Source organism: Lepisosteus platostomus, chromosome 6 (genome assembly GCF_059453375.1).
Source record: "Lepisosteus platostomus isolate fLepPlt1 chromosome 6, fLepPlt1.hap1, whole genome shotgun sequence".
In the NCBI taxonomy this organism is placed as follows: Eukaryota; Metazoa; Chordata; class Actinopteri; order Semionotiformes; family Lepisosteidae; genus Lepisosteus; species Lepisosteus platostomus.
The window spans coordinates 63,801,293-63,821,031 of record NC_142616.1 but is presented as its reverse complement, the minus strand read 5'-3'; the positions used below and the strand labels follow the sequence as shown (position 1 = coordinate 63,821,031).

Genomic DNA, 19,739 nt, shown 5'->3' with positions numbered 1-19,739 from the left:
AAGTGCCATCCCTGCCAAGGAGGAGGAGAAGATATACTTATCTTTCTGTAGCACAAGGCTTTCCTAGTGTCACATGTTCCAGTGTGGCATATTGAAAGCCAGCTGTGGTTCCTTGCACTCTTTCAAAAGTATGATCAACAGTTTTGGAGGGTGATGAATATCACCATTTTGAGGGTACGGACACACATGACAGGAAGTTCTTGTTTAAAACGTAGGGCTGATTTTACCAGTGATGATTACACTGCAGACTCGTACGGAGAACAGAAACTGGGGAGTCCAGGGAAACACTCGATCTAAAAAACACTGCCCGTAAGGATGCATAGAAATGTTGGAATCCAAGTCATAGCTGACATCACACAGAAAGGTAAGCTTTTTTTAACACTTTGATTTTAAAATGTTCATATAGGAACAGTTTCAAGTGTTGGTGAAGTTACTTAAAAGCAATGCCAAGTCCACAGAACTTTCATTAAGTCTGTGAATTTCAACCTGGAGGCTATTTTGATAAACATAGCAATTTTGTTTTTGTCAATAACACATCTCAGTATAGTTATTAGTCAAGTAAAAGGAGAAAACTAATCTTACACCTAAGCTATCCATTCTCATCTTATTTATAAATGATACTTTCTTGGTCTACTAGCACTGTGCAGAGTTATTTCTCTAAAAAAAGTCATATTTACATCTACACATATAAAAAGCATTTTTATTTCAAAATGTGCACCCTTGTTGTACTCTGAGCCTCAAGTCTATTCTATTTTTGACACATGTATTTGTTGTTGTAGCCATTTCTAAGATGCAGATCCCACCATTGTGACCCATCGTCATTTATCCAGTGCATTAGATCAGTGGTGGGTCATACATTATAAACATGGATCCATTCTGATGGATCTAATGGAGCTTCATAACACCACTGAGCTCTTTAACCAATTTGTCATTCTATTCTTCTAATATAATGGAATCCAACATAATAAAATAGAAACAACGTGGTAAGACATAAAACAAGACATTGCATGTCTTTGTTTCAAAATACAGGACTGCTATCATTTCATAAATGTTAACAATTAATATGATCTCAAACAAGAAAGTGAAGAAATACGATCAAAATAAAAATACTGATCTTTGTTTATGTTAGTCTCTCTTCCGGTTTGCCAAAAGCTCCACAAAAAACTTAATTACTGTGTTGGCTACAACTACATTTATAACTATATACTGCTGAGAGAACTAATGCGAGATAAATAAGTCGTCTAAAAAAAATACATTATTTCTACATAGATGAGCATTACTTTGCTATGTTTCAGTTGTGAGCGACTATTAAAATCTGACCTTTTTGCAGGATGAGGGTTTGTCTGCGGGTCACATTGCTCCTCTTCCTCAGCTCATCCAAAGCACAGGTGTGTCCAGCCTCCTGCAGGTGCTCCGTTTCGGAATCGTCGGGATTCAAGGTGAATTGCAGCTCACAAGGCCTTACAGAAGTGCCCCTTCTGCCAGCCAGCACCACAGAACTGTACCTTCAGAAGAACCTGATCACAACAGTTCCCCCCGGGCAATTGGACAAGCTTACCAGCTTACAGAAAATCAACTTCTCCGGCAACCCCTGGCACTGCAGCTGTGACATTCGGTATCTCAAAGCCTGGCTGGACGACCACGCAGCCTCGCCCTCTTCCGTGGAAGTCTTGTGTTTCACACCACCTGCCCTCGCACACAGACCCTTACTGCAGCTCGCTGAAAAGGACTTTTCCGAGTGCGCCAGAAGACGATGTGCTGGCTTCGTTTTTAATGACGTGTTCCTAATAATTCTGCTTAGCACTCTCCTCATTCTTCTCCTTCTAACCCTCAAGACTGCAAGGTCATCGGCTTTCATTTTTAACGTCGATCAGAGGCACACAGGCATGGAAATGGAAACTCTGAAATCTCAAAAACCCAGGCACAGAAAAAGACCAGAAGCATCGTACAAGACGTTGTTATCAAAAGACCCAGAATCCCCGCTTGAGGAAAGTAATTTGACAGAGGACAGTGAGAAACTAATGCCTTTGCTAAACATGGAGATTCTGCCTCAGGTATTAGAGGTTTTGCAAAACAAGCACAATATAAAAATTAAAGCAACTTAATTTATTTCAAAACCCACATCCTAATACATCAGATAATCTTGGTTATTCTGCAACTAATGTTATAATCTAACAAAGCTGTAGAAGAACTAAAAAACATGTTTCAAATGGATTGTTGACTTAAATCCATTATGAAAACCTAGTGGCTACTTATGGTTTTATTTTATACAATATCAACATACAACATGACGTAAAGTGAACTGAAAACACATTATTGCAGGAAACAGTTGATCACATACCTTATTTGGATTTAATGTTCTTTTTATGTTGAGACAGTGAAAAATTGAATTTTATTACTGCAGTTTACTTAAGTATCTGTTAAATTGTGCAATATAAGAAGCCTGTCAAACTTATCTGGATCTATTTAATGCAATTGTTCTGTAGTTCAACTGACAATCATTTTATTCACAAGTATTTCCAACAGGCTCACACTAATCATTATGACAGACTTAGAAAACACATATACACACACACACACGATAATTACCTATTCAAGTTTTGTTCCACATATGGCAAAAATTTATACACCGCTGATGACCACAACTAAAAAAGATCCTAAGAATCGATACAACTTTATACCTTTACTGAACAGTGCAGATACAGCATATAGGTTAAAAATCTTCCTTCATTTTCTCCATTTCTCCCCTTTTCTCTTCAATGTAGTCCATGATGTTGGTCTGTAAGTCATCCAGTGCTGTCACCAGATGGTCATACATGGTCTACAAACAGGAGCAGGAGATGAACACTAGAATAGGATCTATGAGAGTCCGAGTTATTGACTCTGCAGAAACATCCTGGCTCTAGAATGCAAGGTGTAAATTGTGCTCAGGCTCATATCCCACCATCTTTCATCCTCAATAGATGCTCTGTTAAGACTTGTTTCATAACAGCTAACTGAAATAACTGAAAATGTTCCAATTTAGGGAACAGCATTAATTTATACACAAACACCAAAACTATTTTTCAAATACAAGAGAGCAGGGCGAACAATAATGTACCTGTGCTTTATCCGTCTCGCTCTTGCAATTTGCTTTCAAATCGTCCATTTTAGCTTTTAATTGCTGGGTCTGACTGTTAATTTCTTGAATCTCATTGAGCATATCCTCCCTCTTCTGATGGACCTGGTTGTATTCACTGAAAAAAAATGACACAAATAGTTAACTTATGTTAAGGTGCAAGATGTTAAATACATGTTCAACATAAACAGAAAAATACACTACGGGGTATGGAAAACTTAATTGCCCTTGAATCTAAACCAAACACGCTTTGACTTCCAATTACTGTGTCAGACCAGTTAAAGAGTTAACCCAATTTTCCCAACAAGATGCTCTTTCAAATGTTTAAAAAAATACATTTCAGATGTGTTATTTGTATACAGATGAGCAACGTTTAATATGTCATACAAATGAACTGATCTAGATCAAGCGTTTACAATAACAACTTTAGGTGAAGGAGATTATCCAATACAAGTCAAAATGAGCATATGTGTCAGTAAAACCTTCCGTACCCAAATATGGTCTGAACATGTTGATCCTTCATCTCCTGCTTCTTCTGCCTCTTGATCCGTTGCTTGTGTATCTTTTCCTGCTTCATGTGAAACGCCCTCTTCATTCGGCTTTCCTCATTGAACAGGTTCTTCAGTTCCTTTTTCGCCTTTTCGTTCGAGATATCCAAAATATGAATCTGTGAAATATAAACGCCCAAGCTTTACGACTGTAAACAAGTGAATCCAAGGCACCTCTTCAATAACATTTTCTGCTGATTTTCTGCATAATATGCACCAAACGCTCAAGAAAGGTACTGCTGCCAATGCACAAGATTTCTCACACCCAGAAACAAGTGTACCACCTACCGTACCTCTTCTTGTTGTTTATACATTTCGTCCATTGCACTCTGCAAATCCTGCAGCAGTTTGTAAACGCTCTGAATTTCGGCTTTGTACTGGTTATACGTCTGGTTTTTGATTTGGAGCTCCACAAATCGCACATCTGTTTTTTCCTGTAGAGAGAATTCTCACTAATTCAGAAAGTTCATTCCTAATCTGTTAAAATAACAAATAGAAATTCTGTACCAAACACGAAGACACTCTTCGACACCTTGCGCCAGTTAATTACCATTAAATATAATGTTAATTTACGGATACAATAATGTATATAAAATACAATACATACTTTAGATTTCCTAACGTTTTTCACGGTCTCCTTCATCTTCTCTTTTTCTTTTTTTATCTCCTCGGGAGGCTCCACAATCTGGGATCTCAGTTTAGCGATGTCTTCTTTCAATGTTGCCACCTGTACTTTCATTTGGTTCTGCATAGGAAAATAGAACAACACAGGAAGGTAACAGACGAGGAGGCCAGTCAACCCCTCATACATATTCGGGTGTTCACATCACCCTTATCTTAATCTCCGGATATCATCCAGCCATTTCCGGACAATTCTCATGGCACTGGCATCAACAACACAGCTTTGCAGGTTTAACAAGAGTTAGTTTCTCATGTGTTTGTAGCATTTAAGATTGTCCAACTTTATCTCAAAGAATGTCGCTCCTCATTACATCTGTGCTGTTGCAATGAAATGTTCAAACCTTTCACCGAGAATCAGAAGAGCCAGCCTCTTACACGGTCTTCATAAGTTTGGTGGAGTGTTTCATGAGAACCATAATTACAGCATCAGAACTGGCATTCCAGTTCCATTCGCATTACAGTTTTCTGTGATAGCCAACAAGAACAAGCTGCATTAAATATGAACCTGCTTAAAAGATTTATTGCATTGAACAAAAAACCTAAAAACAAAGATATTGCTTTCTGTTTATCCGCTATATTTCTAAAGCAGTTCTTTTCGACTCAGTAGTATTATGAACAATGTTTAGAAGTAGAATTGTCAGATATTAGCTTTATTTTAGAAGCATGTTATGCTTTTGTAAACTAACTTACAAATGTTTATAAACAAAATTAAGAAGTTCTATTCCTTACCAGCTTTTGTGTCCTTTCTGCGTGATCAGTTTTCAGTTCTGTTATTTTAGAACTGAAAGCTTCCTAAATGTAGGAAGAAAATATTTTTTTGCAACAAGTCATATTTTCATGTTCTGCAAATGTAGTTATTTTCTAAAACAATGCACAATTTAAAAATATTTCTAATCCCAAATGACAATAAAAACATTTAAACATTGCAAACCAAAGCTGAACTTTCACCACCGAAATAGATCATGTCAATTTGTTCATTTACACCCATCCCTCAAGTATTTAATCTATTTACCTTCACTCTACAAACTTCTAATAGCAGAAAGGTAAAAAAGTCATATTTACCAAAAACCATAGACTTTTAAATACGGGAAGTATTTGAGCCTATAGTCTCAGATAGCATGGGAAGTGCACAATGTAGCACAGCCCCAAGAATCCTCACAGTTAGAGGCTCGGAATAGTCTATCCTCCAAGGTTACCATTCAGTAATCAGTCCAAATTGCTGATGGCCCTTCCTAATTTGTACTATTACAGTTCCCCACCCTAACACTGTATACCTATATATTCTACCCAAGTAGTCAGATGGGGGATTAGACTTTTTCCTGTTTGGTTTTCCCTTTGACCACACAACCTCCATCTTCACTGGCAATGGAAAACACTACAGCGTCACGTAACAGAGTGAGCTTAACGGTGGTCTCTTTACTCTGGTCTGCAGCTCATGGTCCTAGCACTCCACTGGGAACTTGCGTCCTGTGCTAGGATTACCAATTTCTCAGGAAAATCTCCGGTCCAAGGTCAAATTGCCAAATATGAAAAGACTGCTTTGCGACTGACCGCCTCCTGCGCTCCGTGACAGGACTGGCTCTGGAGGTCAGCGAGGGCAGCAGCCAGCTCTTCATACTGAGCCTGCTGTTCAGGTGGAATCGTCCTGTAACAGTCAGAGGACCAGCATTGAGGCTTACAAACTAAGTCACTGCCTGTATAAACCGCTACAGCAGAAGGAATGCCCACACATACATGAGCTCCTGAACTTTCTTTTCTGCTTTGTTTATGTTTTGAAGGAGGCTCTGTAGCTTCTCCACGTCAGATTTCTGAAAAATAATATCATGACAGGTTGTTTTTTTGGTACATACAGCATGCGACAAATAGCACAGAGCCAACAGTAACACACTTCATCTTTTATGGGTCTACTCTTATGTGTGCAAGAAACAAGGTATGCAAAACTGACCACTGAGCAGATTGTAGCACCACAATGAAAATCTGGTCATATTTTAGCAATGACAAGATTATATAACTGGTAAGACTATGTTCTTCCACATGAACTGTAAGGAAGAAAATGTGTTTTGTTCTCTTCCTGACGTAAAGTCAGGAAATTAATGATTTTAAAAAAGATCTCCATTTATTGTCAGGTGGACGATCGCTTTGCATTTTGCGTACCTCTTTTCTAAAAAAAAAAAACGTACTAAAATTATTTAGGCTTGATTATTGAATTAAAATCACTATCGACTATCACAAGCCGATTGAATTATAGCAGTGCTTCACCAGCACATTTAGGCTTAAGACTCCACTCTTCAAATTGAGACCTTAGTTAGGACCAAAAATTGAAGAAGTCACCATTACATTTGAATAACTATATTAAAATCTAAAGAGTTATCATCTCATACAAATAATTCAGTACTCTTTTGAACCAGAACCCAGTACATTTTTTCCGCACCAGTATTGTAAGTTAACAGTTTTTAGTCCCACTCACATAGGTCTGCTGGGTCTCTGCAAGCATTCCTTGACATAGGTTTCGAAAGTGAAGAAAGTTCATAATCCCACTCAGAATACAGATGGTTCGTTTTACTTCTGCAAAATCAGGTTTAATATGAGAATGGTCATCCTCTGACAGGTAGGACATTTCCTGACATTTCTCAGCCCTGTGTTGATGGGCCTGCTAGGCAGATGCTTTAAAAAAAGCAGGGCTGCTATGGAACAGTACGTTAACAGTTAAACACTGCGTACGTCCCTCTGTACTAAGCTTCTAACTTTTAATAGTTATTTGGTTTTTATCAAGCTCCTGCCATGCTACAAAACAAATACAGCACTTGGGCGTCTTTTAAAACAGGTTGCATACCAGAGAATGTATCGGTTTACATGATAAAGTCATAAAACAGCTATATCAACCACTGAAGTGTAGGATCAACCTACAATACAAGCCTCAGTACACAGCAGATCACATGGATGAGCAAGAAATTGATTTACTTGCTTGATTCACTAACTGAATTAAGGGGAAACATGATGGAGGGTGGATTGTGCAAGTAAAACACAGGATAAGCCCATACACAGGGGTTAACACCCACACTCTTTCCAACTGACATGGACTGACTCATGACCAAGTAGATAGGACTTCACTTTAACATCCCATTTGAAGTATGACACCTTGTATGACAGTGTCCCTGGTCTTAGAACCAGGGCACTTGTCTCAGACGTTTGGGTCCTGGGGGAATAGTGTAACCTACTGGTCCACCAACACCACTTACAGCAACACTCTGGTTTTCCTTGGAAGTCTCCAGTCACAGTACTAACCAGGTCCAGTCTTGCTTAGCTTTGAGATCTCATAAGATCAAGCTGCAAGGTGGTGACCCTGCTGCAGATTAGAAAACTAATACCGACCTTCAGCTCATAGAAACATACATGACTGTCAGCACAAAGAATGATGTGTGGTAATATATACCTGTTCTTGAAAAGGCAATTCCTTCAATTGAGGACAAACTTGTAAAACACTCAAGGTGTAGAGATGTTGGACAGTTTAGTCAGCTAGCCTCATCTCCAAACTGACTTTTAACACCAGTCTATGTCATAATAATGTTAGGGAACACCTGTTGCTGTGTCAATACGTTATAACTATTCAACAAACGTTGTAAAGGTTGAGTAACCTCAAATGTCATACATGACTTGCAATCAAACCTTTAGTTACACACATGAAAGGCACTTATTGATTGTTCTTAAAGTCAGACAGAACATTGTGAGATGGAAATAAACTGTTATAAGCTCTCAAACTCATGTAAAGGGAATTTGACACTTACCTGTTCTTTTCAATTACAGCTAAATTTAGCACAACTGTAGGCACAAAGAGAAATCTCTTCAAATTTGTCACTTACTTGGACTGATAATGTCATTCAGCTGGAAGTCATAGATGTGGCACATTGGCAAAAACTGACACCTGGAGTTATGAAATGGAGTGTTAACAAGCTTCATCAAGAGTTACCAATACAAGGTAAGCTCCAATGCCACAAAGCCTGTTTATGAACTCGAAGATAAAAACAGAATATTAACAAAAGATCTCAAATACTCATTCCATTCATCCAGTTAACATTAATCTCTTAAAATATAAAACAATTTAGAAAACCGAAATATAAAAAACCACTTTTATTTGATGCAATAACAACTGTTTTCATATGTACACAATCACACAGCATTTTAAAAATGTAGCGTACTGAACACTTACATGCAAATATATACGCTGAAAATAGGCGTCACACCCTCCAGTATTGCAGAGTACTCCATGTTTTCATTCACCGGGGTCTGTACCAGAAACAGGAAAAAAATAACAATAAAAACAGTTTCCGCGTTTCAAAATGAGAACAAAACAAGTAGAAATTGTGAAAATAAATACTTTTACAACTATACACATTTGATTGTCTCAAATAAGACGATTCCATCAGTTAATGGTGGTGAAAATACTACTTACCATGCCGTGGAATTCTGGTCGAAAGCCGAACACCTGATGCAGAACTTTCATGTAGAGTCTCTGAATGGTTTCTGGCTGGATACAAAAAATACACAGATGACAATGCAGCTAAAATTACCAATGTTTCCGTCACTCACAAGGCACAGAAATTTGTAACCCCGTTACCTTCTACATTAGACTGAACATTAATGAAACCTTAAATGGTGAACAACCTTTTTTATTTGTACTGTACATCGCAGAAACAAATATTAACGCAGTTATTACCATACAAACTTTGCTAGGGAGTAATACATAAAAAAACACTTCAAATTTGGGAAATCTAAGTAAGCTTTGTACATACCTTTGGGATCGGTGTAATATCATTTTTGGTAATGTTTTCATCTAAAACGTTGTTGCGGAGAAACTGCACAATTGAATCAACTTTATATAAGGGGAAGGTATTCTCATCCATTTTCTGCGCGAATACAAACACAAAAACAGAATCTGTCTGGAAGAAAAAAACTATATTCTGACTATTGGAGCTGTGTTTCTAAGTATACGAAATCTGCAAAAACACAATTAAGCACAACTTAACATAACAAAGCAGCGTGCTCACAAAATCCGTGCTCGCAAATAACACTCAGTGGGTTTCCACGTTTTCGTTTAACGAATTGCGATGTGCTTCAACTTTACGATGTACTGTGAATACCTGCAGGTAGCCTTTCGCTTAAACACTTGAAAACTTCGCTGTCCGCTTGGGAATCCAGTCGTTGGCATTTCATTGGCTTTTCTGTTTTATAGCGGGATATGCAGCGTATAACTGCCCCCTGCCGTATTGGAGTAAAAAGTCTCATTTAATTTGATAAATGAACCCGTAATCCTTGCCAACATCAGAAATCTTTGTCCATGTGAAACATCATCGTGTCCTTTTGTTGTAATCGAAGTTGCATTAACCCTTCTCTAACGTATTGTACTGTTCTACTCATTATTGTATAACACACTCCCGTCAAAAGAAGTTCTGAGTTTCCCGGTTAGTGCAATGATTTGTTCAAGTCACAGTGCAGTAACCTAAATATGCTTTGAGTAAACTTATTCCTTCTACATTCCCCTGATTGTCTTAACACCTTTCTCAATCTTACAAAAGTCCTGCACTAAAAGCTTACTTGCAGTACTAAAGGCAGTAACTACTCTTCCTCCCACTTGAGCCCTAGACTGCTTTAATCAAACATGAACACTTCCTAAACAAGTTAGATGGACAATCTTTGCTTTACAGACCTGCAATGCAGTATTTTACACGTTATATGCAAGCCAAAAAGCAGAAAAGAGTTTGGTTTACTATTAGTTCCCAATAAGTACACATGCAGATAAATTCACCTTGCTCTCTCAGCCCATTAGATCAAGGTTAGGCCTAATGAGTAGCTCTATCATCTAGGCTGCTGCTGTAAGTGGTGATGGACCAGCAGTTCCAAACTAGTGCCCCAGTACAGTCATCAGTGACACTATGCTATACAGGCCGCTTTCTTTGGATGAGACATTAAGCTGGGTTTTTGAATAATTAGTCATTAAATATCCTTCTTTAGAGCACTGATGTTAATGACACTAAATCTCTCTCTGAGCTTGCACAAGCTGGTCTGACTTGTTCCTCCGTAATTCAACCAGTAATTTCTCACTTTTCTGCCTGATCTGCTGTGTTACGGGGCTGCATTTCAGTGGTGGATGGGCCTGCGATATGTAAATATGGTTTGTAATCCTGTGCGATTTGGGGAAAAGATCTATATTAAATGTTAATAATTATTAGATCAGGTGGGTAGCTGCGTCAGCATGCGTAGGCTGCAAAGGAACAAGTAATAGGTTTATTCCATGCTGAAAAAAAGAAGAAAGAGAACACAACGTTTCGGCCGTGGAGCCTTCTTCACACCTGAAGAAGGCTCCACAGCCAAAACGTTGCGTTCTCTTTCTTCTTTTTTTCAGCATGGAATAAACCTATTACTTGTTCCATAATTATTAGATGTTGTTAATGCAATTATTAATTACATGAAAGAAGCCTTGCATCCTAAATTGCAATGTTCTCTCACAGAGGCCACATTATAAGCATTCGTATTTGTTGTATTTTCACCCGTCTAGACTTGTAAGAAAGGCTTGTATTTTTGTAAGAAATATAGTTGTAAGAAATAAAGTACCTTCAGTGACATAAACAAGCCTAAAATCATTGTATAGCCCATTCTCAAGTACCACAATTCAGTACCATAAGTACCATTCTCAAGATCAATACCGCTATTGCTCAGAACTGTCAGATTGTAGCTTGTATAAATAATGTTTTCCAACATTCGCCTCACACATCTGTTTCTGTGTGCTGGAGCTCCCCACACTGGATTCTCCAGGCAGCCCGTTCCTGAAAAAGGCTGTTCTGACTCAAAGTTAAAAGAAGTCATTTCTAAATTTTACATTTTGATTCTTCTCAAATATTTCCACCAGCTTTCTTCCTTGTTTGCTCAGAGCCCAAAATTATTAACTTTGAAGGCATTAGTGTTGAACATGAAGTTTGTTTTAAATTTGTTTAAAGAGATGAGTCATCTTGGGGAAAGGCTCATCTGTAACCTGAAAATCAGGTGGGGCCTCCTAAAAAAACACAAATGAAAAAATGACACTTGAGCCAGGAGTTCAGTTTTCATGTAACGATATATTTATCTACAGATAGATACCAGCCATTTTTCAAGACAATAGCTTTTACAGACACAGAGAAACTGAATTGTAAATGTCAGCAGACAAGAGTCTTTACAAGTTAAGCTACTTATTTTCAAAGTAAAAAACAGAAACATTATTTGCAAATACCTTTTCATTTTCTTAAAAGTCTCATATTGAAATGGAATGGAAACAAAGTCTTGAGTTCCTTAAACCCATGCACTGAAAAAGATCACAAGGATCTTATAAAAGCCCTCTGATAAAGGTCAAGGTCTGATAAAGGTTTAATTTTTACTGTAATTAAAACTAATAACTATTTCTGGTCCAAACATTTCCAACGTTAAGCAAAAACTAAAATATGCTAAAATAAAAAATAAAAAAATACCTCTGATGACCAGAAGCATTTATAACTTTACTGTACAGCTTAGATACAAAGCTTTTTAAGGATAACATTTTTAAAAACATGCTTTCATTTTCTCCATTTCTCCCTTTTTCTCTTCAACGTGGTCCATGATGCGGGTGTGTAAATTATCCAGCGCTGTCACCAGATGGTCATACATGGCCTGCAAAGACAGTTTAAACAAGAATAAACTGTAGAAAACTCTGAACTCCGTAGACAAGACATAAAGAATGTTAGTTTACCTTTCTACAGAATCTGAATAATGAGTATGCATGACAACCTGCCTGCCTGAGAGTTAAGCTTTTTCTATAACAGATTCTGTTAATCACTGTTTTATCTTATTGCCTTTTATTAAAGCAAATAAAATTAAAATATAGGCTTGGAATGTAGCTCCCATAGAATGTTAATCTCTAAATACAAATGTGCACTAAAGAGATTCAGAGGTAAATCGTACCTGTGCTTTGTCAGTCTCTTGCTCACAACATCCCTTCAAATAGTCCATTTTAGCCTTTAATTGTTGAGTCTCGCTGTTTATTTCTTGGATCTTGTTCAGAATATCCTCTCTGTTCTGATGGACTTGGTTGTATTCACTGAAAGATGAAAATGTATCACAAAGACAACCAATTTTAGGGAACAAATTGCTAAGCATGTCTTCACATTTAAAGAGAAGAAAATGCTGTAACATACATTACAAGATCTGAAAAACTCAGCCATTTAACTGAGATAAAAAAAACAAAAGAAACAAATCTGTTAAAGTTAAACAATTAAAACCAAAAACAAAAAAACATCTTATTTACAGAAATTGTATATAAAGAAATGTTTTTCCACACGATGGGAATTTTGTCTTTCACTTCCCTGTGTTTTAGATATGCTACTAGGTGTGGCTGAATTTCACAACCAATGACAGAGAAACACAAATACTGAGTTGCCATATGTTTAGGAGATAGTAAGATGCAGTACATTTTCCAGAAGTACCTGAAACCTGTTGTTACCTGACCAATCTTCTGATAGTAAGTGATAAGATGAACAAATATAATATAACGAAGTTAAGAATTCCTGAAAAGTCCCATAAAAGTCTTTGACTGTTTGACACCAAACCTGTCCTGAACCCTGTTTTCAATGGACTCTTTGTAAGGTGTTATTATTTATAATGGGCCAAGTGTTCTTTAACTGATTACCACTGGACATTTAACAACACAACATAATTTGATATCTCATATCTCACAACAAGCATATGCGTCAGTAAAACCTTCCGTACCCAAATATGGTCTGAACATGTTGATCCTTCATCTCCAGCTTCCTCTGCCTCTTGATCCGTTGCTTGTGTATCTTTTCCTGCTTCATGTGAAGCGCTCTCTTCATTTGGCTTTCCTCAGCAATCAGGTTCTTCAGTTCCTTTTTTGCCCTTTCATTCGAGTTATCGAAAATGTGAATCTGTGAAATATAAACGCCAAAGCTTTATGATTAGAAGACTGTGAAAAAAGGGAATATAAGGCACCTCTTCAGTAACATTTGTTGCTGCTTTTTGAAAATCTGCATCAAACACCCAAACATGAGGACCAAACACCCATGAAAGGAACTGCTGCCAATGCACAAGATTTCTCACACTCAGAACCTACCTCTTCCTGTTGTTTATACATTTCGTCCATTGCACTCTGCAAATCCAGCAGCAGTTTGTAAACACTCTGGATGTCTGCTTTGTACTGGTTATACGTCTGGTTTTTGATTTGCAGTTCCACAGATCGCACATCTGCTTTTTCCTGTAGAGAAGATTTTCACTCATTCAGAAACGTCAGATTCATATTGTGAAACAGACTCAACACAGAGAAACTACAGTACAAGGTTCTTCATATTTTCAATGACTCTTTGAGGAAAATCACTTTTGTAAGCAAAAGAGACATGACTTCTACACACATCTTTAATTCATATTCTTATAATACAGTACATACTATATATGTAAAAATCTACATGTGAGTAAAAAGCAGTTTGGGAAACTTTAACTTAAATTTCTTTTCTATTAAAATCACAAACATAAATTCAGTAAGAATACTACTATACCTTTTGAATTCTTAATAGAGACACCTTGTCTTAAATACCTTGCCTCAGGGAATGTGGATTATTAAGCAGAATAACTGTTTAAAAATATACCTTAGTTTTCTTAATGTTTTTCACAGTCTCCTTCATCTTCTCTTTTTCATTTTTTATCTCCTCGGGAGATTCCACAATCTGGGATTTCAGTTTAGCGATGTCTTCTTTCAATGTTGCCACTTGCACTTTTTTCTGGTTCTGCACAGGAAAATAGAACCGAACAACACAGGTGACAGATGAGAGGAGGCCAGTCGATCCTTCATGCTCATTTGGGTGTTAATATTTTATTAATGCCAGGATCTCATCCACCCATTTTATGACATTTTCCATCAACAACATCAACCAGCATCAACAATACAGCTAAGAGTTGGATTCTGATAACGTTATAGCATTTAAAATTATCCAGTTTTGCCTGTTACTATGCTACTACCCCCATTACACCTGTTCTGTTACAGTGTAATGTTCAAAATTTACACCCTGAATTGGAAAAGGCCAGTCTTTCACATCACCTATATCAAAAGACTAGCATGCATTATAGTTACAGCATCAGAACTGTACTACAACATTAACAAAATGCTGCCTGACAAAACAATTAACTTAAAGGGGAACTGCAGTCCCAATTTCTCGTACTGGTTATTAAGTCCCGGTAAAAAAATAAAAATAAAATTGTACAAATTCCAAATTTAGCACACAATCGGGAACTTTGTGAAAGTACTGTATGGTGGCCACATTGTGCAAAAGGGCAAGAGTGAGAGCTTGCAAGGAGTGCGATGTGAAGCAGCCCTTCCTGCTCACCAGTCACTTTAATGACTAATGTGATGCGATGTGCGAGAGAATTAGTACAGGTTGCACAACACACACGCCACTGCAGAAATATTCCAACGTGACCTGCGTGCACAGTCGAATAAATTGTATTTGTTTGGTAAAACCGTTTTGAAGACGAGAGCAATATTTTTAGTGAATTAAAAGAGATTTACAAGCCTGCTTGTTAACAATGTGATAGGGCGGCTTCACGTCACAGGACGTTTTGTTGCCTTGTTCTGAATCATAGAATATGGCGCTGTGCATACCTGGAAATGGAGTCTATTTTGTCATGTAAATTGCAGGTTTTACACAGGTACGTTTTATTTTTATTGTGGTTTGAAATGCATTGTTTCTAACCCCAAAATATTAAAAAAATGTTGCAATTCCCCTTTAAAAGATCAATTTGATTTTTTCAGCTATTTGCTAAAGACATTCGGAGAAAAATATTCAGGCATACTAAATCAGTAACTTTACATACTATGTTTTTCAGTATCATTGTCAGGTATCAGCCTTATTCTTGCACCATGTTATTCTTATCCAAACTATCCAAGTTATAAAACAATCTTTCTAATGAATGAGCCAAATGGTACTTACCAGTTTTTGAGACCTTTCTGCATGGTCGGCTTTCAATTCTGCAATTTGTGAGTTTACAGCAGACTAAATTTAGGAAGAACAGAGATTTGTAAACAGAAAATATTTGTAAGCACTGCGTGGTAAGGTAATTATCATGCTCAAATTATACAAAAAATAATCTAAACCTAATTTCTTCTGAAGATTTTTAAAAAAGGGTACAGTTTTTTAAGGGTCAAAGTATACCCAAGTCTTAATTGCTAACTGGTGCAAATTTCTCATTTATCTGGTTCATATTTTATTCAAAAGCAATTATAAATGAACACACTTATATTTACAATCATTTATACAGCTGAGTGTTTTACTGAAACAATTATGGATGAAGTACTTTGCTAAAGGGTACCAAAGCAATTGTGCTTGAGCCCACATCCTTCCAATTAAAAGTGTAATACACTACCCACTGTTTCACACTGCTGCCCAATAGCCTTCTGAGTTAATTTAAATTTGTATATTTAAAACAAAGCATAACTAATTTTATTAGAAGTGTAATTTGCAAATTATAATGAAATAGGCTGAAACTTAATTTTACGGAAAGTTTTTGTTAAGTATGTTGTGTAAATTTAAATGCAATGTTTAACAATAGCTTGTTTAAAAGTTACTCTGCAACTAACCACTTCCTGCACTTCATGGTCCATATGGTTCTGAAGGTCAGAGAGGGCAGCAGACAGCTCTTCATATTGAGCCTTCTGCTCAGGTGGAATCGTCCTGTAACAATCAGAGAGCCACTGGTCACATTGGAAGTAAAACAAATTTACTACACATATAAACTATGAGAGCAAAAGTGATTTCAACACATACGAGAGCTCCTGAATTTTCTTTTCTGCTTCGTTTATTTCTTGAGTGAGGGTCTGCAACTTATCCATAACAGGTTTCTGAAAAACAAAATATCATTGGAGGTTTTCATGTGATACATGTTAGCTCCAAATGTACCCATGCCCTTATCACAATGGAACAAAAAATACGATTTCCTGTAGTGTACATTACAGAATTATGACCAAAATAATGATGTTGTTCTAAATACACTTCAGGTATATGTACAACCAAAACATTTGTGAAAAATAAAAGTAAAATCTTCTATCTAGTTATCAAGCAGTTTCACAATGATTATAAATGTTTCTGGAAGTCTCCTTGATTAATATTGGGTATAGTATTTAAACACAAGCAAAACATTCAGCACCATGACATCATGGAAATGTCAGTTATTCAAAAATCTAAGGTCAAAGATTAGTTATGTTTATAAACTGAAACAACAAAACCCCACACCCTTTCTCACCAGTAATGTAAAGTTAATATTTTTTAGCCACACTCACATAGGTCTGCTGGGTCTCTGCAAGCATTCCTTGCCGTAGGTTTCGGAAGTGAAGAAAGTTCATAATCCCACTCAGAATATAGATGGTTCGTTTTACTTCTGCAAAATCAAGTCACACTAGATACAAGATCAGGCATCCCTGGACAAGTAAAACTGTGGATGACATGAAATTTCTCAACCAGCTGTACAACTTACATAAACCCTGCGCAAACATTATACAGAGATACTTGTCAAACAAATACTATTAAGCATGATGATGAAGCAAATACACACTTTCAGCACATAGAAATATTTCCCATCCCTTCCTTAGACATTCATTAATATTTGCTATTTTAAATGCAATTCCTTCAATGAGGCAAAACTTGCAAAAACTCAAGGAGTTTCTAAAAACTTATCAATCAATAGGCAACTTCAGCAAACTGAATAATATACAGACATCTAACAGAAGTCTAAGTTATTATAAATGTTAGATAATACTTATTGCTGTTAGAGTACTAACATCAGACACATTGAATTACACACCTAAAAGGCAGTGATTGATGTCACTTAACCTAAATCTTCATCTTATCGTTAAACAGGTATAATAGCACATCACAAGATGAAAATAAATTATATGAGCAACTCATGTAAAAAGAAATTCTGCATATGCCTGCTCAATTACAGCTGAATTGAGCACAGCTATAAGCAGAGAGAAAGTTTAGTCAATTAAATCGCTTAAAGTTCATCCCTTACTTGGACTGAGAATGTCGTTCAGCTGGAAGTCATAGATGTGGCACATTGGTAAAAACTGACACCTGCGGTTATGAAATGGAGTGTTAATAAGCCTCATTAAGTGTTACTTATACGAGGTAAGCTGAATTATTTCTTGACTCTATGATAAAAAGAGAATGTTCACTAAAGATCTTAAATACTTATTCTATCAATTCAGTTTAACATGCATCTCTTAAAATTTGAAATCAATTTAGAAAGTGGAATGAAATTAAATACATTTTCAGTCAATCAAGTGACAACTGCTGTTATTTGTACACTGAAAAAGTCACCATTTTCAGGTACTTCAATCAGACATATGACTTGCTCATCTTACATGAAATCTGATTGTTGACTCTTCATGTTGACTGCTCTCCAACTATTCAGCAATAGACAAAGGTAGCAATCCAAAGACTTACATGCAAATGTAGACACTCAAAACAGGTGTCACCCCCTCCAGTATTGCAGAGTACTGTACGTTTTCATTTATGGGCATCTGTAAAAGAGAAGATAAATCATGCATGATAAAAATGAGAGCCCACACTTATGAAAGAATAAGTGTAAAATACATACTGTATACCTATTTTTATAACCCAGTAACATTATTCATTATATGAATGGTGTTGAAATCCTACTTACCATGCTGTGACATTCAGGCCTAAAGCCAAATACCTGATGCAGAATTTTCATGTAGAGTCTCTGAATGGTATCGGGCTGGATGAAAACATAAACAGATTAACTGCAGCCAAAACGTTCAACACTCACAACTCACAAGCAACAAAAAATGTCTAACCTCTGATTTGCCCAGTTGCATTTTACAAACAAAAAAAGGTACTAAAATGTTTTGCTAACAGGTAATGCTCTACATAAGCCTTTACACATACACAGAAGTAAGTACTGAATAAACTATTTACATACCTTTGGGTTTGGTGCAATGTCACTTTTTGTCAGATTTTCATCAGAAACATTGTTGCGTAGAAACTGCACAATGGCATCAACTTTATAAACAGGAAAAGTATGTGCCTCCATTTTCCTGCGAGAATAAAATAGCAAAAACAGTTTGTAATAAAAATGAAATGACAAACATGAGCATGTATATGATGTGGAAGGTTTCAGAGCTGTTGAATTCTTAGAAGACAATAATATTTCAGCCGTCCCATTATCTGGGATGGTAGTGATCAAAGCGTTCTGACCTTCAAAGGATAAAATGTTTCGATTTCCTGCTGCTAACCATACTTACAATATTTACAAACTTCCATTACGACTAATCGCTTTAGAGTAAATAAAAAACTAACCATAGCCTAACTGACGAACATAAATTTGGATGTGTTGGATCGTGAAGAGCAAAATGTTCAAAAACCGAATAGTAAATTAACACAAGATGCACAGCCTTTTTAATCCTCAATTGCTGTATGTTTTAAGACCGTATTATCGTAAATTGCAAGTGCGTAAAATATATCGAGTAAAGGTAAATACTGTTTTCAGAAGCTCGAATGTGAATTAGTGGGGTAATTTTAGCACAGTATGTACAGGTCTTCGTCCATAAAGAAAACTCTTCAGAAGGATAAACTTTCTTTCTTGAGTTTTCGAAAACAAAACTCGCGATACCTCTTACAAATAAACTTTTTACTTGGGCATATGGCTCAGTAAAAATCCTAATTGTCACAACTAAATTATACTACAGAAAACACCCAATGTGCTCAGCTAGTTGCAGCGTGTTCTAAAATTCAACCTTATCTTAATTTCAATTTTATCAGTAACAGTTTGTACTTTATAGTGATCTCTAAGAACACCGCTAACAAAGAGATTCACAAACTAGGGGGGAAAGTGTTTTTAGGCTGTACAGTGTAACGCAACGGGGGCTCAGGTGGGCGCCCTGTTGCGTTACAACAGTAATCTCGCTTCATGCTAAAGACACAGACAATACGGATATAAACATAGGCAGTACATATAACAAAAGCGAAGTTAAACTAGACACCCAGAAATGACATCGCAATCTAAACCTGCGCACCTTATTTTGTTATCAACCTTATTTTCGTAAAACAAATCAATTTTCTGTAACGACACATTTCTTTACCTGAATATGAGTATAAGACGTTCGCAGCTTTTGAATTTGGCGCTCCCTTCCTTTTCCGTTGAAACTGCCCCTTCTATCGTCAGGGTGACTTAGTATCGCCCCCTTCTGGCCTGGAGGAGTTATAACGCTCTTCGCTTTCCGTTTACTTTGTAACCTAAAGCGAAGAGAATCTTTTCAGGTACCCTGTGTTTGAGCATTTTAAAATGGAAGTAAATGGGTATTTGCA

At 36.7% G+C, this 19,739-nt stretch overlaps 3 protein-coding genes across 6 annotated transcripts; 1 reads left to right on the top strand and 2 right to left on the bottom strand.

The window, feature by feature from the left end:
• The first annotated feature begins 111 nt into the window (after positions 1 to 111).
• Positions 112 to 5,075, top strand: LOC148662110 (platelet glycoprotein IX-like). The gene is made up of 2 exons (XM_088636877.1): positions 112 to 364; positions 1,331 to 5,075. Exon 2 carries the CDS (start codon positions 1,332 to 1,334, stop codon positions 2,103 to 2,105), a length of 774 nt encoding a protein of 257 aa, XP_088493003.1. The 5' UTR covers positions 112 to 364; position 1,331; the 3' UTR covers positions 2,106 to 5,075.
• LOC148662109 (kinetochore protein Nuf2-like) lies at positions 2,664 to 9,584 on the bottom strand. 3 transcript variants are annotated; one of them, XM_088636871.1, is made up of 14 exons: positions 9,486 to 9,584; positions 9,138 to 9,251; positions 8,798 to 8,872; positions 8,555 to 8,631; positions 8,208 to 8,269; positions 6,815 to 6,912; positions 6,082 to 6,155; positions 5,899 to 5,992; positions 5,077 to 5,139; positions 4,274 to 4,411; positions 3,960 to 4,100; positions 3,610 to 3,785; positions 3,101 to 3,236; positions 2,664 to 2,821 (listed from the first exon to the last, which is right to left on the bottom strand). In XM_088636871.1, exons 2-14 carry the CDS (start codon positions 9,246 to 9,248, stop codon positions 2,714 to 2,716), a joined length of 1,353 nt encoding a protein of 450 aa, XP_088492997.1. In that variant the 5' UTR covers positions 9,249 to 9,251; positions 9,486 to 9,584; the 3' UTR covers positions 2,664 to 2,713. The 3 variants fall into 3 exon arrangements, with proteins under 3 accessions (XP_088492997.1, XP_088492996.1, XP_088492999.1); XM_088636870.1 differs by having other exon boundaries at positions 9,138 to 9,571; XM_088636873.1 differs by having other exon boundaries at positions 8,798 to 8,868; positions 9,138 to 9,570.
• A 1,852-nt stretch (positions 9,585 to 11,436) lies between these two features.
• Positions 11,437 to 19,665, bottom strand: nuf2 (UF2 component of NDC80 kinetochore complex). 2 transcript variants are annotated; one of them, XM_088636868.1, is made up of 14 exons: positions 19,514 to 19,665; positions 18,355 to 18,469; positions 18,076 to 18,150; positions 17,856 to 17,932; positions 17,422 to 17,483; positions 16,691 to 16,788; positions 16,179 to 16,252; positions 15,992 to 16,085; positions 15,345 to 15,407; positions 14,007 to 14,144; positions 13,478 to 13,618; positions 13,117 to 13,292; positions 12,313 to 12,448; positions 11,437 to 12,021 (listed from the first exon to the last, which is right to left on the bottom strand). In XM_088636868.1, the coding sequence occupies exons 2-14, from the start codon at positions 18,463 to 18,465 to the stop codon at positions 11,914 to 11,916; spliced, it is 1,353 nt and encodes a 450-aa protein (XP_088492994.1). In that variant the 5' UTR covers positions 18,466 to 18,469; positions 19,514 to 19,665; the 3' UTR covers positions 11,437 to 11,913. The 2 variants fall into 2 exon arrangements, with proteins under 2 accessions (XP_088492994.1, XP_088492995.1); XM_088636869.1 differs by lacking the exon at positions 19,514 to 19,665 and adding an exon at positions 19,448 to 19,507.
• Positions 19,666 to 19,739: the final 74 nt, after the last annotated feature.

Excerpts from the sequence above, each read along its gene's own strand:
- LOC148662110 (XM_088636877.1), top strand. The coding sequence starts at position 1,332 with ATGAGGGTTTGTCTGCGGGTCACATTGCTCCTCTTCCTCAGCTCATCC.
- LOC148662109 (XM_088636871.1), bottom strand. The coding sequence starts at position 9,248 with ATGGATGAGAATACCTTCCCCTTATATAAAGTTGATTCAATTGTGCAG. Across the intron at positions 8,270-8,554 it reads TTCAGCGTATATATTTGCAT|GTGTCAGTTTTTGCCAATGT; the intron begins GTAAGTGTTCAG and ends TCATAACTCCAG. Across the intron at positions 2,822-3,100 it reads GCGAGACGGATAAAGCACAG|ACCATGTATGACCATCTGGT; the intron begins GTACATTATTGT and ends TCCTGTTTGTAG.
- nuf2 (XM_088636868.1), bottom strand. The coding sequence starts at position 18,465 with ATGGAGGCACATACTTTTCCTGTTTATAAAGTTGATGCCATTGTGCAG. Across the intron at positions 17,933-18,075 it reads GGCCTGAATGTCACAGCATG|ATGCCCATAAATGAAAACGT; the intron begins GTAAGTAGGATT and ends TCTCTTTTACAG. Across the intron at positions 15,408-15,991 it reads ACCATGAAGTGCAGGAAGTG|TCTGCTGTAAACTCACAAAT; the intron begins GTTAGTTGCAGA and ends TCCTAAATTTAG.